Below are 18,914 nucleotides of genomic sequence, written 5' to 3'. Positions count from 1 at the left end.
GCACCCCACAGGGTGGCGTGGACGATGAGATCTCGCTGACAGCTTACATCACTGCTGCGCTGCTGGAGCTCCACCTGGAGAAGAATGTGAGTAGCTCCTGAACGTTCACAGGGGTTGGGGGAACCCTCCACCTGTCCTCCTTCCAGAGCCCCAGAGTACAGGGAATGGTCGGCCCGAGTTAGAAAAATCCACTGCCACTTCATTTCTGCTTTGTACGTCACCAGTATGGAGAAAGCGAAGGGCTGGTGATCCAGACCTGAAGAGCATCTCTTTGGGGAAGAATCTGCCAATCCCCTGCTTGGTGGATTTTGTGTGAAATTCAAAGTCCCAGGTTCTCATTTTCCCCCCAAAGCTGCTGATTGTTACCATGGGACTGGAGGACCAAGATAATCTGATCAGAGTCAGGACATGACTGCAATGGCCTTATCTCACAGTCCTGTGCTTTAGCCAAAAGAAATCCCCCTATCCCTAATAAACAGCAGGGCCCTCACTGGAAAGCAGACTCTGTGTGTGAGTCAAACTTCCTTGGGAAATAACATACAAATAGCATCCACCTACCCAATGCAAGATGCAATATCTGAGCCACGCTTCGTTGAGAAATACCTTAATTAAATATGGGAACTGTTAGTATCCTCCATTATTGGGAGGCTGGAATTAATAGGCCATGGGCCAGATTGTCAAGCACTGGCCTTCATTCTCGCACCTGTAAATTGTAGTGTAAATAATCAGAAGTATAGTTTTTACCTACAGTTATGTGGGGGTGCGTGTTCGGTTATCATTTAAACATCTAGCTACTGGCTTCAGTCAGGTGCTCAGATCTTCAAATGTGCCCGTAAAACTGCAGATACAAAACCTGAAACTCAGTTAATGCTGGCGTGAAAATCTGGCCCTCTGACTCAATATTAAAGAGCCAGCCAACAGAACTTCCAAACCTGGGTGCTGAAAGTTAGGGTCCTTAATAAAAAAAGGCTCAGTTTTCCAAGCTACAGTACTCCCATCACTCCCATTGACTTCAGAGGGAACAGTGAGTGCTCAGTGCCTCTGAAAATAAGATCATTTCTATTTAGGAGCCTCATCTTAGACATGCAGGTTTGAAAACTTTTTTCCAGGAGCATTACTGGGTACATCCACCTGACATGAATGCTGTACAGAAGTGACCACACATGGCTAGAGTCCTGTCCCAGGTTACAGTGCTTCTCGTGGAAAACCCAGGATGATTCTTTGTCTGCAGTGTCTCTGGGTATGTCTACGTGGAGCTGGGGTATGATTCCCAGCTCGAGCAGACATACCTGGCTGGCTCTGATCAAGCTAGTGCGCTAAAAGTAGAAGTGTTGCCGTGGCGACATGGGCAGCACTCTGCGTATGCTCCACATGTGATCCCACCTGAAACCCAAGATATGGACTTGGACACCACTCATGCCTCTGTGGCTACGACACTGCTATTTTTGGTGTGCTCACTCAATGAAAGCTAGTAAGAGTTTGTCTACCCAAATAGCAAATTACACCTCCAACTCCAACAAAGACATACTCTGCTTCAGTTGTTTCCAAGCTTTACTCAGGGCCGTGAGGGGACATCCTTCCAGGACATGTTCCTTAGATGTACTAGCGTGACCGGGGGATTGAGAACAATTCCTGGAAGCTATACGTGGCCTAACCGCCTTCATGTTCCTTTCTAAGGGCACCATGGTGGATGACGCTTTACTCTGCCTCAAGAAGGCATCACATGATGTGAACAGCACCTACGCCCAGGCCTTGATGGCTTATGTCTTCACACTGGCCAAGGACATGGAGACAAGGCAGCAGCTCCTGGAACCGTTAGACCAACAGGCTGGCAAACCTGGTATGGTGGCTTCTTTTAGTAGCTACTTGTTCCCAAAGAAAATTACTCTGGCTGTTGGTAACACCTGATCCTGACAAGTTCTGAGCACTGGCAACTTCCTGGGGTGTCCGTTGGCCAAATCCTGAGGTCATTATTCAGTTTGTTCTGCTATTCATTGGGCAAACCCCCCATTGAGGTGAAGTCAGTGAGAGTTCTGCCTGAGTAAGGACTAAGACCTGGAGAATTTCAGTTAGACTTCTGTGTTCCTGATTAGGCTCTTCTGAAAATCCCACCCAGTAAGAACCAAATAAAGAACTGAATTTACAGGATGTGGCACACTGTAAATATACACCATATAATTAAAGAGCAACAGGCACATTCAGCTTCATTTGGACTGAAGTAAATTGGGAGTACCTCCACCGAGAACAATGGAGTTACACTAGAGTCAAACAGATGTGAGAGGAGAAAATCCTAGCTCTCTGACTGTGTATACTGCCTAGTCTATCCAAGCATTTTAGTGCTCCCCGGGTAATTTTTAGAGACCTTAGACTACATTTGAGGACTGTATCCACTGCTGTCATGAAACCGAACCTTTTTTCTCTTCCTCCCTTGGTTTCACTCGCTGGTGGTTTCTGTTCACTTAATGACTATAATTACAATTGGCACCCAAGTAGTTGAAGCCAGAGCCTCTTACTGAAAGACCTCAGAGATAAACTGTGGGTCAGATGAGTTGTATCGGCTCCAGAAAACCCTTTGCTGCTTCTTGGAAAGACTGTTCTGCTTGTGTCACCTTGGAAGTAACTAATCACTAATCTTTTATGCTAGAACATTATTTGTTGCCATGGTAAATATCCCATATAAATATAATTAAGCAAATTACAGTACCTAGAGTCAGTGGGCCAAACCCTATTGTCTTTACTTGGTTTTTACTTAGTCTTTGCTCCGTCAAATGCTCAGTGAAGCCAGCGGGAGGTTTGCCTGAATGAAAACGTCAGGTTAGAAAGTGGAGATTAGAAGGTAGAGAGGGCCCTCAACTTCCATCAACTTTAATGGTGGCCAGGGTACTCTGCGCATTGCAGGGTCAGCTCCTTAGGATTCTGTCCTTTCCGTGTGAACAAAGACCACATGGAAATCACTCTGGGGATGTGTTGTTATATGGACTACAGGCCGATTAAAATCTCTGGTGGGTTCTGTTAGTTTAAAATCAAATTCCATGTCTTGGCCGAGGTGTGACTATAGTTACTGACCCCAAAGACCCTCCAGTTAACGATGTCCAGATATAGGTGTTACCAGATTCCATATATTCTTACCTTACCCACATGGAGTTCTTGAAGCGTTCCTTAGAAGTGAGGGGAGAGCTGGTAAGAGGGACTTAGGCTACTGGGCTTTACAATAAAACAGCCAGCCTGAGCTCTGGGACCCCACAAGGTGAGAGGGTCCCAGAGCCTGGGCTCCAGCCCAAGCCCAAACATTTACACAATAGTTTTACAGCCCCACACTCTGAGCCCTGCGAGCTCGAGTCAGCTGACCCAGGCAAGCCGCCCATGTTTAATTGTGGTGCAGACGTACCCTGAGACCACAATGTGGCCCAGAGAGCTACCAGCTTCCGCCCTTTCTAGCTCTGTTTTCTAGCTTGTCGTCATGAGGTCTGAACAGCCTTCACCTAAACGAGTCACTGTAAAAGCTTTTTTATTCTTTTTTCTCTCTTTCTTAAAGTGCATGGCCTGCTCTGAATAATGACTCTACTGTTCACCTTGTAGGTTCCCATGTCTGTCTCTCAGTGATTAAGCATTAAATGGGTTCCATGTCAAAGTTTTTGTTTTGAGCTGCCAGCCCTGCAAACACCCTCTTGGCTCTGAGAGTCAAGTTGGGCCCTTTCCTTCTCCCACATCATCATCTGCTATGAAGGTCCAGTGAGACAAACTCTGCCCTCGCTGATGCCAGGGCAGCTCCCTAGTCTTTTGTGGGTTTGCTCTCGTGTCCCTGAAGGGACCTTACTCAATAATTCCATGGCTGCCCGAGAAGGACTGGAATCCTGCTCTCTCTGTCTGAGCCATGCTGGCTCTGCAGGGCCGATGGGGATGAAAACGTGTTGTTGTTACCACTGAAGTCATGGAGCAAAGCTCCTGAGTGAGAAGGGGCCATTTTCACGTAGTCACTGTTCAGAGAACTGCACTTTAAATACAAACCACCCTCTGTTGAAAGGCCACTATCATCTGGATTTGGGTCCAGAGCAGCTACCTGTGTGACCCTAGAAGTGAAGGGATCGGCGCTCTCAAGGGACAAGTGAAACCAGGCCCAGCAGTGTGCAATGTAATAACAAGAGGTTCAGGAGGAGCTACAGTCACTGCAATAGGAAGTGCCCCAGGCAAGTGGGAAGTGGACTCTCAGCCCCTGGGGGGCTCCAGAACATAGTGAGCTGCTGTTCTGTCAGACGTATGTTCTCTGTCACTCTTTCCCTCCCCCCTCAGGAGGGTACCTGTCCCAGGCAAAAGATGAGGACTCCTCTGAAGAGGTGATGGAAGATTCTTTGTCATCAATTGAGACCATGGCCTACATCCTCCTAGCTCACATTTCCAAACCAGAGGTGTCAGCTGCAGAAATCACAGCTACCTCCCAGATTGTGCGCTGGCTCACCAATCAACGGAACCCCTATGGGGGCTTTATCTCCACTCAGGTACCACCCAGCTCCCTCAGAAATGGAGGGAGAGAGAGACACTGCATGCTTGGGGAATCAGGGGCCATGAGTCTAACCTGGCAATGAAACCCTAAAGATGGGGGGGGGGGTTACAAGTAACTTGCAGTGCTTGGAGGATTGGAGTGTCAATCCCCATGCTGGTGACCTGTGATGAAGATCACGCTGTAATGAGGGCTGGGGGTGGGAATCTGGCAGCTTGTGGCCTGGATGATGTAGATCTTGTTTGTTTGGGAGCTGAGAGTTGGAATCTTGGTACTGGTGCTGAGAGGGGTGCAGATCTCACCACACGGCAGGGCTGGAGTGTGGATGCTGGTGTGAGTGCCCTACAGCGCACAGACCCCCTCACTCCTAAGCTTTGACTCTTGATTGCAAAGAAGCAACACACACAGCAAGGTGCCTGTCTCTCTTTCCCCAGGACACAGTGGTTGCCCTTCAGGCCTTGGCCAGATATGCAGCCCTGACATTCCACGAGGCAGAAGGGGTAAAGGTGACGGTGAAATCCAAGGAGGGCTCCCAGCAGGAGTTCCATGTAGATAAGAATAACCAGCTGGTGCTGCAGCAGGCATCTCTCCAGCAAGTCCCAGGGGAGTACGTGGTGCAGGCAGTCGGGAATGGCTGTGTGTATGTGCAGGTGAGTGATGGCCCATTGGAGTCAATAGGAGTTTTGCCACTGACTCCCAAGGGAGCAGGATTTGGCCCAACTCACTCTGTGTATCTCTCGGTCTTTATTCTGTGTCTGGGTCTGCCTTTGAACCTGTCTATGCTAAAGGTTGAGCCTCAGGGGGCTTTGGCATGCTCACTTGAGGTAGTTACAGCGAACATGGCTTGAGTGCTTCCACACGACAGCATTTCCCTTCAGGAGCATGCGTCAGCCCTGCTGGCCCATCCACAACTATTGTGTTGTGCCCTAGTGTGTTCTGGGTGAATATGAGCAGTTCTTTGTTCCTCGATTCTATGCAGCTATGATAAACCTCCTGAAGAACACAGGCCATATAATTTCACCCGTGGGTCCTGCATCAAGTCCCAGTAATCCTTGTAACTGCCGATGGGGCTGAGGACTGTGGCTACCTTTCCCATGATGCATGGCCCTTGGGGATGTCATCCCTTACAGAGATGGGGAATGGAGGAATGCTGTCTAACCCTGATACACAGAGAGACCAGGTGGGTGAGATAATATCTTTAGTTGTGTAGCACTCCCACAACACACCTTTCAAGATCCCGGGGTCCTACATATGGCTATCACAACACGTTTTGTACCTCATCCAGTGCACTAAATGCCCCAATAACAACTATGTGGGTGAAACCAGTCAATCCCTACACTCTCGAATGAACTCACAAGGAAAACGATAAAAGACAAAACACCCTAACACTCGTGGGAAACCATTTTTCACAAAGCAGTCACTCCATATCTGACCTCTCAGTCCTTGTCCTCAAAGGAAACCTGCACAACACGTTCTGAAGATGAGCCTGGGAGCTGAAATTCATAACTTTGCTAGATGCTAAAAAAACAAACATTGAATCCAAATACTAGATTTATGCCTTATTACAACAATCTATAATCCTTAATTCCTCCCCCCACTCCGTTTTTTTCTTCTCCTTTCCCACCTATGACTGGAGAGGTGTTCACTGAATGCTTCACCTTGAATGGTCCCTTGAAATATGTGTTAACTACTTATGCTAAACTATCAATTCCTTCTTGTATTTAGCTGACACTATGAGGGCTTGTCTACACTTAAAACACTGCAGCTGCGTTGCTGTAGCGTGTCAGTGAAGACGCTACCTACATGGACAGGAAAGATTCCCCTGTCAGCATAGGTACTCCTTCTCCCTGAGATGCAGTACCTATGTCAACAGGAGCATTCTCCCATTGGTGTGGCACTGTCTACACCGGGGCTTAGATCGGTTTACCTGCATTGCTCAGGGGTGTGGATTTTTCACACCCCTGAGCAACCTAATGATACCAACCTAATATCCTATAAAAGATATTATCTCACCCACCTTGTCTCTAATATCCTGGGACCAACATGGCTGCAACAATGCCTGATCCACTAACACAGTTAGTCCTGCCTATCTCCCTTGACCCGGCTACCATCTGACAGCTGTGCAAAGCCAGGCTCATGGGCAGCTTCACCACAGAGTTATCCTTGGTGTAATCATTGACGTCAAAAGCCTTATGCCAGGGATGTATTTGGCTCCATAGGTTAACCATGTTGTATATGGACACAAACCCTTGTGTGGGGTCAGCCAGGTACCAGCTGGCACAAACCAGTGAGAAGCCTGTGGTGTAGATGGGTCTGTTTACGTAGCGAGCCCCCAGGGCACTACATAGACATATTCTTCCCCCCAGACGACGCTGCGCTATAATGTCCCTCCCCCAGAGAGCAAAGCGACCTTTGTCCTGGATGTGAAGACGGCACCTGAGGAGTGCAACCATGCTGCCAGGAAATACTTTGACCTCAATATGCAAGTCAGGTATGGGATCCCTGCCTGCACTGCTTCCTGAGGGTCTTTCCCCTGGCTCCCTTTTCTGCAACAGGGCTGGGGCCAGCATATTGACAACCCTGTGAAAAGCTACCCAATGGAACTCTATGGCAGTGGGGCCTGAGATGCACTGCCTGTCTCCTCTTCCCCTGCTTCTCCCATATCACGTCAGCCCTTGTAATGTGTTCAGAACTGGTGTGTGTGTGTGGTGGGGGGGGGGCGTAGGGGACAGCAGCTGCAGATTTCCTTTTACTTAGGAGAAGGCGGCAATTTGCATCATGCTGAGGGTCTCAAGTAACCTCCCAGAGATTTCAGTCAGCATGAAGCAGCTCTTGGGGCCCTGAGCAATGAGCATCACGCTTGTAATGGGCCTCTAGGAGCAGGAGCTCCCCTCCTGCTGCAAGCTTATGGCAGCACGGGCTGGAGCAGCCCAGAGTCTATAGGGAGGACACTGCTGTTCAGGGGAGTCCTTATGCAACCCCGCTGCTGTCTGAGAACTGTGAGAGCATTGGGGAAGAGAGGAAACACATGGAGGGAGGGGGAAGTCCAGTTCCCCCCGCCCTCAATCTGCTGGACGGGGAGTATCCTGGTCCGTATTTCCCATGCTCCTGAGACTACTGGCTACTCTGACCTCAAACAGCTTCAACCGTTCTCCCTCCTGAGGCCAGATGGCAAGGGGCAGGGGACCAGGCCTGTCACCAGCTATGGAGCCTAAGATCTCTTATCACCTCTTGCTTGGTGACCCTGTCCCTGGAAAATGGAGACTGGGACAGGGGAGAGTGAAACACGAACCCTGTCTGACCAATGTTACTTCAAGATGAACAAACCCTCTCCCACACTGATCAGGCAGGGTAGAGAGTAGGAGGGAGGGGTTTCTCGCTCTCTCTTCCATTGGCTGGAGGGGACGATTGGTTGCCATGTCAGGGTGGAACCAGCCTGTGTCCATTTTTACCCTGTAACCAGACTCACCTTTTCCGGAACTGTGTGATAGGGGATGTTCATCACCCACTCCAAGGACTGCTACACTGACCGTCCTCCTCATTGCACCTTCTCTCCCATCTTCCTTCAGCTACGTCGGAGATCGAGAGAGCAGCAACATGGCCCTGATAGAGGTGACGATGCTCTCAGGGTTCGTCCCCTTGAAGAAGTCCGTGAAGAAGGTGAGATGTCCCTACCCCAACAGTCCTTCCCTGATCATATGAGGACCCTATGTTCCGTGCATGGCTCAGTCAGAAACCACCAGCCCTTCAGGACGGTTTATGGAGAGATTTACACCCATGATATCTACTGTGTATTGAGACCGCACTAAGCACAGAGAGGGGCCATATTCTCAGTTACATCATGAGGCAACATTGAGTCCAAAGGAGTTGCAGCATGACACGTCCCAGTGTATCTCCGAAAGTCAGCATTGCCATGCGGTCTGTCACAATGTCTAGGGATTTATCCTAAGGCAACACTGAGTCCAAGGCAGTTACACTATACCAGAAGGAAACCAGGAAGCTCTGTTGTGTGCTCCTGCTGAAGAGATCGAGCTGGGCTGCATTTATTTATGGGGGTATGTTCTAAACCTGACAGAGGCTCGCACCTTGTATCCTATGTTCTCCCTGCAAACCCAGTGCTGTCGTAATCAGGGAGGCCACATTCTGCCTTATGGATGGGGGCGGGCAGCAAGTTTTCCAGCACACTCTCCTGTGCTGGAAAACTTGCTGCCCCCTCCCCCATCTATGAGGCAAAATTTGTTTATCTAATGGAGCAAAGGGATCTGCGAAATACAGTCATGGGAGGCTGGGGAGCATGGAGGAGGGAGAGGCTCTAAAGTGTCACACCCTCCATAGGCCAGGACCATGAGATTCATTGTCATTCATTCACTGGCTGTGATGTTGCTCATCGCAGTTTTACACATATGTAACACCATGAACACCTCATTCACACTGGCGTGTGTGGGCTCACAATAAAGCCCAATGAGCTGATGCTAAACTGCACTCATCTCTCCCGCTCCCTGGCAGCTGGAGAAGATGCCCCTGGTGAAGAAGACAGAGGTCCAGCCCGGTGAGGTCACCATCTACCTGGAGGAGGTGAGTGCAGTGCAGGCTCTATCAGTTCAACCTGGAGTCGGCAGGTGCCCATGAGACAACCAGAGTGCACAGGGTGGTGGGTACAGCTTGGTCTAAGGGCGAGCAGGAAAGAATGAATGGGAGACCTGACTCTGCGGAGGGGAATTTATTGGGGGTGGGAGAGATACAGTTGGGATTGGGGATGGGGTGAGCATGATCATAATCTTCCCATTCCCTTCACTGTCCTTCTGTAGCTGGACAAGTCTCCGCTCAGCTTCACCATCTCAGTGAAACAAGAGATCGAAGTGCAGAACCTGAAGCCAGCAACAGTGACGGTCTATGATTATTACCAACCAGGTAGGATCTTTCTATCAGATATAAGTCACCACCCTTTCCTCTGCCCACACACACAGCTCTGTCCCTTCCTCTCCATCCTGCCTTGCAGCCCCGCTGTTATTCCAGTCCTGGGGCCCCCACATACAACCTCCCAGACTTGACTTGCATAATGCCTTGATCATGTCCTGTTCCTCTCTTGAGCGCAGGCAGGCTGTCACCATGTTGGTTTTGTGATGTAGAGAAAACCAAACTTGATGCAATTGTGGCCTGCTCTGGCTCTTAACTCAGGTCTCTGTACAAATGGAGCTTCTTCGTTAATCTGCTCTGTCACCTCCAGCTCCTCAGGTCTCCTGGCAATATTCAGCTTTTGTTTAATGAGACAGGAATGGGACTTTACATTTAAAGGGGCCTTTAAACTTGCAAACCCTGACCAATCAGGAGGCAGAATTTAAATGTATGCCTCTTATGAGTATTGTCGTCACCCCAGTGATTATTAGTTAGTCTCCTTTCCCAAGGGATGTTGGGAAGATGCTTGTCCTGCCATCTAGGCACTGAAGAGAATGTGGCAGGGAACTGAAGTCACTAGGGATTGCTGTCCTAAAGGGGTGCAAGCCTGGGGTCTTGAGCAGTTCTGCATTTCACAGCAAATTATCCTCCCTCGTACAGGTGACAGTGTGATTACAGAATACAACACCCCCTGCAGCTCAGGTAGGTATGGCATGGATACACCCCCGCAGGGGCAGCATATTGAGTGGTTAGAGCAGGGGACCGGAAGTAGAACAGATGTGTACTATTCCTTGCTCTGCCACTGACACTGGACACATCACTGCACTTCCTTTTGCTCAGTTTCCCCATATGATGTGTACCCTAGTGGTGCAAAGCTCCACATCTCATTCCTGCATGACCCTAGCCATTCAGTCCTCTCTGATGTTGGACTGAATTTCAACCAGTGATGGAGAGGTTGTGGGATCTGTATCCAAGCCTCTGAGACCTGGTTAATGGGCTGGATCTGAACATGCCACCTAGAGATGAAAGACTCTGTCCCCCATTTCCAATCAACTTTAATGATGCAATCTCACACCATCCCAACTTAGCCCAGGACTGGAACTGACCAGATGGATATTAGTGAAGATGGCATATTTCATTCCCCGAGTCCTTTAAATTCATTCAGCATCGTGGATGTTCTTTTGTTCTGCAGATGTCAAGAAGGAGGATTCCCAGTAAAGCCCTCTGGCTCTGGGCCCTGAATTCCTCAACCTGGGCATCACCGCTGATAGGGGAAGAACTTTTCTGCTTTCGTCTCCTTTTCCTGCGAGGCTCATTTCTGGTCCCCTTTGCTTTCTCTCCTTCTTTTGATCTGCACCCATCTTCTCAAGGGGAAACCTAACTTGAGGTACAATAGTGTGGAACTGGGCTGTAACCCAGGAGAGCCAAATTAATGGGTCAGGGTATGCGAAGAGGAGAGCAAAGCCATTGGGGGTCACATCCAGGTAGGATCCGTCTGCTGGAAGCAAGGAGATAAGAAAGAAGGAGGGAGAAAACAGTCCCCTCAAGATGCACTAGGAGCTCTGTGATCTCTTCCTTGCCTTGGTTTCTTCCTTTGAGTGGGAATTCTTTAGGAATCAAGGAAAGGCCTGAGCTGCAGAGTTCAGATTTGGATCCTGATTCCCCCAGAGCAGCAAGGAGTTTGCTTCCATCATTTTGGTTCAGTCCCTACTGTATTAAAATCAAAATGAATAAACTGTATTGTTGTAACCCTTCTGCCCGTCAGAGTTGGCAGCAACAAGGGCCGGGTTCAATATCTAGGGGATCTATTCCAATAACACAATGCAAACCGGCTCGAGCCCCCACCCAGTGACCTGGGACAAATATATACCACCCCCGCTGGGCGCCTCCAAGAGGCAATACTTCCCCTCTCGCAAGCACATAGTCTGAGTGTAGCAAAAAGCCTTTTAATAACAGAGAGAAACAATGTGGCATTATGTTGGGGAAACACCACCAACAGGATTCATAACACAACCCATGAGCAAAAACAACCCCACCCCAGGCAAATTGGGGCATGCCCCTTTCCCTTTGGTTCTTGAGTCCAGCAACCCCAAATCACTCGAAGTCCCAAAAGTCCAGTGGCCCAAAAGTCTCTGTCCCTGGTCAGGGCAGCCCCAGAGTTCGAAAGTTTATCTGCAGAGTTTTACCTCCCAACCTGGGTGGAGATGGGGTGGGGGGGGGAGAGGTAAAGGGCACCTTACACGATCTGAAGCTGACCGCCCCACAGCTCCATAGGCCTTCGCTCCGCTCCACCAGCCGCCCCACGAACTGCTTCGCTCGGCTCGGCGGCCCACAAGCAGCTCCCGCTGTCCCACGAACTGCTCCACCAGCTGGTCCACAAGCAGCTCCCGCCATCTTATGAACTGCTTCACCAGCCTGTCCACAAGGCACTCCAGCCATCCCGCAAATTGCTCCACAATATATCTTCAGGCTCCCCCACTACTTAACACAACACCCAGTGATTTCAGCTCTTAGGTGAATTCAGCTTGTTGTAGGGGAGCCCCAGTGCTGGTGCACCATTAGCCCAAAGTGAGCTCAGCAACCTGTAACTAGACTCCCAATAGAATCAAAATTAGCTCTGATATTCCACAGTGGAGAGAGGAGGAAGTGCAATTAGCATGTAAGGCTCTCACCAAGGGGCCTATGCCACCAAGTATTAATACTTATCCCCAGCCTCTCTCTATTCACAGAGTTTTGGAACCCATGTCCCTTGCCTAGCGAGTGCTGCTTAGTTGATGGCGAGTCTCTCCATCATAACAAAAGGCCAAGTACAGTTCCAAGCACAGTTCCCATAATCAGGGTAATAGCAATTTATTCTTCCTGCCCCAATAACAGAGACACTGGGGATCCCACAGCAGCCAAAGTGACCATTTGGGCAGCTATGGCCTCATGCTAGGCGGGGTGGATGTGCCTATGCAAATGAGATCAGCCCCTGAAGTTCTTTTCCACAACTTGCCACACCTCACCACCAGATGTCAGGGTGGAGCTCATCCTGACTCTGCTTACATTGTGGATGCCTGTGTGCTGTGCACCTGTGGAACTGGGGTCTCCTGGGCTTTGGGGTGTAGGAGGAGGCTCCGGGCTGGGCCAGGAGGGCTGCAGAGCAGGACTGAGGGGCATTGGCAGAGCTGTGTGGGGAGCCCAGGACTGGAATAGAAGGGGGTTGCAGATCAGGATTGAGGGGCATTGGCAGTCAGCTCTATCCGGCCTCTGGGGACCACCTGAAATGGTCACATCATCAACTGCCTCTGCTCAGCCTCCACCCAACAGCAAGGAGATTCTGTTTCAGCAGCATTTTACTGTAATAGCCTTTTCCTGCCCATGGCACCATGTCAGAAAGGGAAATGCAGCCACATCTAATAATGATTGGTAGCTATTGTCATGCAGTACGTTTAGCTATTGGTCTGGCTCTCTTTTCTCTCCTGCTTGGGCCCCATCTCCCTTGGAGCCTATGCAATAGTGCTGCCTCACCTCCCCCCTTGCACCCACATCACTCCAGTCCTGGAGGGAGATGTCTCCTGCTCCTCCTGTAGGTGCTGCCACCCTCAGTCACCCATCCTGGGATCTGCAGCCGGGGCTGCTGCTCCACCACTACAGCGCTCCTAGCACAGCACCCAACGCCTGGGATTTCATGGCCAGTGACACAATCTTAGCCCCAGCTGGAGCCAGTCTGGGAGTGACTCAAGGTTCCAGCTCCCATGAATTTCAAATCCTGCCCAGGGGAAATCCCTCTGATTGGCTGCCTTCCCCACTTGCCCGCCTCCTGGGGAATAGCAGCCAACCAGGGCTGCTGCAGACAAAGCTGTCCCCCCTCCCAGGGCCGGTGCAACCACTAGGCGAACTAGGCAGTCGCCTAGGCCACCAAGTGGATTGGGGGCGGCAATGGAGAGGAAGTGAGCTGGGGCAGGGGGGCGTGGGGAGGGCCGCCTGCAGCAAGTAACAGGGGGTGAGGGGGTGGTGCACCGGGGAACTGGTCCCTGCCCCAGGTCATCTCTGCTCCGCCTCCTCCCCTGAGCACCGCCCCGATCTGCTTCTCTCCGTGCTACAGGGGAGGGTCCCTGGGCTGAGGGGAGGGGAGGGAGGGGGTGGCGGAGAGCTGCCGCAGGGGATGCTCCCTGGGCCGAGGGGAGAGAGGGAGCGAGGGGGCTGCAGGGAGCTGCTGCGGGGGGGCTCCCCGGGCTGAGGGGGGGGCGGCGGCAGGGAGCTGCCGCGGGGGGCAGGGAGCTGCCGTGGGGCGGGGGGGGCACAAGGTGGAAGTTTCGCCTAGGGCGTGAAACCTCCTTGCACAGGCCCTGCCCCCTCCCATCAGGGACAGAGCTGTTTTCGGGTAGGGGAGTGGGAGAGGAAGCACTGACACCATCCTCACAGAAGGGGGGTGGGGAAGAGCAGCTCAGGATGAACCTGCTCCCCCTTCTTGTGAACAATGGGTCAGCTTGCTCCCTGCTCCTCCTCTCTGCGTCCCTGCAGCACCCAACGCGGGAAGAGTCAGAGGGAAGTGAAGACCCTGTGTTACTGCAGGAGGAGCAGAGGTGCACCGAGGGGCAATGGGTAGAGATGGGGCTGGGTAGGCCATGGCACTAATTCCTGGGACCTGGGTGGCGGGGATGGCCAATGTGGGACCGGGACTGGGAGGCAGAACTGATGTGGGGACTAGGGAGTGCAAAATACAATATAACTTTTAAAAATCTCATGAATTTTGAGCCAATGCCATGAGTTTTGATTGGACTCCTGATTTCTGAACCTTGGGAATTGGCGATTCCACAGCCACTAGAGATGGGCTGGGCCCAGAGGGTTTTATCCTGCCCCTTTATGCCCTGCCCCTGGTGGTGAAAGCAGGTTTGTTTATTCCAATTCTGAGCAATTCAAACAGGGGTGCTTTCCCCAGCTTCCGTGGGTCTGGGCCCTGTGTCCAAAGAGAGCAGGGGTTGTGCAAATGTTTGCAGAGTTCACCTTTTACTAAGGGCTGCGTAAATCTCTCTAGATGCTTGTGAAGGGGTCTGCTCCCCACAGGTGCCACCTAGTGGTAAGGCAAAGGAGTGGTGGGTGCTCTTCTGTCTTGGCACCCACTGTTGATAGCCATCCCTGTCCTGCAATGGGCTTTCCTCTTCTGTGACTCGGACCTCCAGCTGGGCCACAAGTTGTTTCCACCCTTCCAGGATATCTAAAGAGTCCAACAAAGGCTGGTTCTGCTGTCCAGCCAGGGGCTTCAGGCCTCACCCAGCCAAAGACCCAGAGTTGGAGTCTCTGGGATATGGGGGCTCCCTAGTGCTGGGTCTCTGGTACCAGGGATAGGCTTTTCACCTCCAGCCCTGGTGAGTAGGGGAACCCAGCCCCACCCTCTCCACCAAGTTCCAATCCAGGGCCCAAAGTTAGGCAGCGAAGTCCTGCCCCCTGGAGTGCTATGTGCTGCCTCCCTGGATCACTTCCTCCCAGCCTACCCACACAAGAAGGAAAAGCAAAAGCCAGTAAATGAAATAAATCAAAGAATAAATCTCCAACATTACAAATGTCCAGAATTCTTTCCCCTCAGCAGGTCGGCTAGACCATCAATAGTCAGGACCCCAGCCGCTGGGCCTCCCATTGTGCTCCTTTGCAGAGCATGTGTCAGCTCATCTCCCCTGGCTTCCTGCCAATGAGCTACTCTGCTTTCTTCTCTGCCCCTTTTCAGCTCCTGCTTGGCCATGCACTGCAGGTGGAGTGGGCCCAGAGGTGTTCCTTAACCCCTTCCTCTCCCATGTAGGGTTTTTACTCCCCATCACAGAGCCATGTACAACACAGTCCCAGAAATGAGCATTTCCCTCTGACTCTCAGCTCCTCAGCGTGGCCCTCCTCTGTTTACAGAGCCCCACTGCTGGGGGAGGGTTCATCTGGCAGGGACTGGTGGAGGAGAAGCCAGGCGATGGTTAGGGTTGCCAACTTTCTAATCACACAAAACCAAACACCCTGCCTGCCCTTTCTCTGAGGCCCCGCCCATGCCCTGCCCCTTCCACCCACTCGCTCCATTCCCCCCGTTCTCTGTTACTCAGGGGTGGGGCCAGGGATGAGGGGTTTGGGGTGCAGGAGGGGGCTCCGGGCTGGGCCAGGGGGTTGGGGTGCTGGGTCCTGGCGGTGCTTACTGCAGCTCTGAGGAAGCAGCCGCCAGGCCCCTGCAGCCTCTAGGCGCATGGGCAGCCAGGTGGCTCTACGTGGTGCATGCTGCCTTCACGCCCACAGGCACCCCTCACCACAGCTCCCATTGGTAGCGGTTCCCAGCCAATGGGAGCTGTGGAGCTGGCACTTGGGGTATGGGCAGTGCGCTGAGCTTCCCAGTCCCTGGCCGCCACAGTGTCTAGGGGCCACAGGACCCTGGTGGCCGCTTCCGGGAGCAGCATGGAGCCAGGGCAGGTAGGGAGCCTGCCTTAGCCCTGAGTCCCTGCTGTGCCACCAACTGGACTTTTAACGGCCCAGTTGGCGGTGCCAACCCGGAGCCGCCAGGGTCCCTTTTCGACTGGGCGTTCTGGTCATAAACCGGACGCCTGGCAACCCTAGCGATGGCGTGTGAGCTGCAGAAGGGTTTAAGCACTGCTGGGAGGCAGCAGGGGGAGACAGCTGTCATCCAGGGCTCCTGAGCCTCCTAGGAGCAGGCCTCAGTGGGGCAAGAGCTCTGCATGGAGGGGGGTCTCTTGGGTCCCACGGGAGCAGAACTCGGGAATGGAGATGAGAACTGAAAAGGGGCCTGACACTGTCTGTGGGCACCGCACTGGTCACTGCCCAGCATGGGCCCTACCGTTTCCTAGTGGCAGTGTCATCAGGCAGCAGATGATGTCAGAGGGAGTAACGAAGCCCTGGACGATCTGCAGCTGAGAGGGGCAAGAAGCAGCAGGACTCCAGGACAGCTGGGAGGAGTCGGAGGGTGGGGCTCTAGGTGTAGTGTGTGTGTGTGTGGGGGGGGGGAGCCTCTGTGGAGGGACTAAGGACTGTGTTGGCCTGGATGTGGGGATGTGCAATCCTGGGGAAAGGGCTGTGATGGATGCTGCTAGACTGGGGCTGCGGACCGGGAGTGAACCCTTTGGACTCAGATTCGTTTGTGTCCTGAGGGAAGGCAGAGGCTAGGGAGCAACATACCCCGCTAACCTGGAGTTCTGACTGAGCAGCCAGCAAGCTGCTACCTCGCCAGGCTAGCACATCCAGCTTTATGTGGAGTTAGAGGCTTCAGAGGGCGGGTGAAGGTTTTGGCCACCTCCAGAGATGGAGGGAGGGACTGGGCTATGTTTCACTGTTGTTGTGAATTCCCCGATTGCCGGTTGGCTGGTTGGTGTATTCCCATCCCCCTGACAAATATTTTGTTAGCGCAATGGTCTCAGAACGCCACTGGGTCTTTGTGTGAGGAGTTTCCAGACCCACATAAGCAAAGGGGGTCTCTGCCTGACCCAAAGAGGACTGGCTGCAGCAGCCTCGCCACCCTTGGACAGGTACCAGCAGCTGTGCTGCATACAGTTGTTGGGGACACTGTATGCCTAGTGTTGGCATGACCACTAAGTAACTCGAGGGAATGGAAGACCACGAGTGTTAATGAAGCCCCCTCGCACTAGGCCCATGTGTTTTTGGCCCCCCTTTTTGCCTGGAGGCACTTGCAGCAGCTCTGCGTACGAAGTGTCCTTGACCCCCCCCGCCTGGAGGCACTCACAGCAGTTATGCTGAGGATCTGCAACAATATGTTGCAGAGTTAGACTGCCTAAAACTAAGCAAGGCCAAACAGGGCAAATATAAAAAAATAATGCTAAATAAAGCAGCTTTATGTATGGTTTAATAAATAATACAAAAAACAAAAAAACTAGCTGGGAACTGGATTGCCTGGCTATATAAATACTTAAGGCAGCTTGCTATTAAATAAGTATGCTAAAAAAAAAAGAATGTATAAAAGCCTGTGTAACTTCCTGCCCTGTATGCAGGATTTAAAATTTTATTTTTTTTGTACCTTTTTGCAGCTGCAAATAAACTTTTCTGCTTCTCCACCCCGTTGTAATTATTGGGTGTAGCACACCAGGTAGCAAACCAACCCAAGTTGTTTTTTAGCCCTTCGGCACTGGGTGCCGGCAACAGCTTTTGGCATCCCTGGGTGAGCGACGAGGCTGCAATTTAGCCTTGCCCGGACCCCTCCTGGAGGTCGAGGATTGCGGCGAGAACCAATGCCCAGCGCGCACCGGTGAGTTCATCGGGGGCCTCGGAGGAGACGCGATTTGATCGACCCCGGAGGGCACAACGGTGCAATGCACTCATATAGTGGAGAAGCAGTTGTGGACGACGGTGAGGAACCAGTCCCTTGGACATGGGGGAGGAGCAGCTGCGGATGACGGTGAGGAACCGGTCCCTTGGATAAGGTAGGAACCTTTTGAAATCCGGATTGTATGCTCTGTTGGAACCTGGGGACGCCCAGAGTTACCCTGTAGGTATGGGACAGGGACAGAGCTTGGGGGTTAGGGCACAGTGTACGCCCCTAGAATGCATTCTAGCAAACTGGAAGGTATCTGGTGCGGATCCGATAACTAAGAGCCAATTAAAATGATTCTGTACAGTTGACTGGCCTCAATATCAACTAGAGGACCAGGAGTGGTGGCCACCAGGATGGTCAATTAATTACAACACGATCCTCCAATTAGTTTTGTTTTGTCAGTGAATGGGTAAATGGAATGAATATTTGTATGCACAAGTGTTTATGGCTTTAAGAAATAGAACAGAGCTGTAATTCTGCAGAGCTGTAATCTGACTCCGACTGGTTCGGTAGTAGCTAATGTTAGTCCCCAGACCCCCACCCCCACTGTAATGGCAGAGCCGGTGTCCCCTTCAGCCCCCACACCCCCACCTTATAAGGGTAGTATGCCTCGGGTTACAGAGATTGCCCCCTCGGTGGGACTCTATCCTTTGCTTACGGAGACTGTTGTGGCTTGCCCAGGGGCAGACGGATGTCAGGCTACCACTATGCAAGTTTACACCCATGTGCCATTCAATCCCATAGACCTAGCAGCTTTTAAAACACAGGCTGGGGAATTCTCAACGAACCCAAGCAGGTTTATTTCAGTCTTTGAGGGGTGCCTCAGTAGTCACAAGCCGGATTGAGACGACTGTAATATCCTCCTAAGAACTCTGTTGTCTGAGGTAAAGGAATCAGGTTACAGCTAAGGGGAGCGTCAGCGTTCAAGCAAAAAAAAAAAAAAAAAAGCTATCTATCAAATTCCTACCCCAAGTAATCGTAAGCGGCTCAGGGCATTTCTGGGTATGGCAGGCTTTTGCAGGATATGGATCCCAAAGTTTGGACTGTGGGCTAAACCCCTGTACGACTGTGTAAAAGGAGCAGATCATGACCCCTTCTATTGGACCCCCGAGGCTGACAGGGCATTTAAAATCCTAAAAAGAAAACTGATGGAAGCCCCGGCTCTGGGCCTGCCGGATCTCTCTAAGCCATTTCAGTTGTATGTACATGAACGAAAGGGGGTGGCCCTAG

General features: G+C 51.7%; 1 protein-coding gene across 1 annotated transcript in view; it reads left to right on the top strand.

Annotated features, from left to right (window-relative positions):
* LOC140907438 (alpha-2-macroglobulin-like protein 1) overlaps positions 1-10,612 on the top strand; it is a 50,146-nt gene extending 39,534 nt beyond the window's left edge. The window contains exons 28-36 of the mRNA XM_078851810.1: positions 12-86; positions 1,678-1,840; positions 4,291-4,496; positions 4,933-5,148; positions 6,865-6,989; positions 8,068-8,158; positions 9,005-9,073; positions 9,307-9,409; positions 10,587-10,612. Coding sequence (XP_078707936.1) covers positions 12-86; positions 1,678-1,840; positions 4,291-4,496; positions 4,933-5,148; positions 6,865-6,989; positions 8,068-8,158; positions 9,005-9,073; positions 9,307-9,409; positions 10,587-10,612 — 1,074 coding nt within the window. The remainder of the gene's footprint in view (positions 1-11; positions 87-1,677; positions 1,841-4,290; positions 4,497-4,932; positions 5,149-6,864; positions 6,990-8,067; positions 8,159-9,004; positions 9,074-9,306; positions 9,410-10,586) is intronic.
* Positions 10,613-18,914: the final 8,302 nt, after the last annotated feature.

The sequence above is a fragment of the Lepidochelys kempii genome, chromosome 1, assembly GCF_965140285.1.
Source record: "Lepidochelys kempii isolate rLepKem1 chromosome 1, rLepKem1.hap1, whole genome shotgun sequence".
Taxonomy (NCBI): domain Eukaryota; kingdom Metazoa; phylum Chordata; order Testudines; family Cheloniidae; genus Lepidochelys; species Lepidochelys kempii.
The sequence above is the reverse complement of the archived record's forward strand: the minus strand, read 5'-3'. Positions and strand labels throughout refer to the sequence as shown.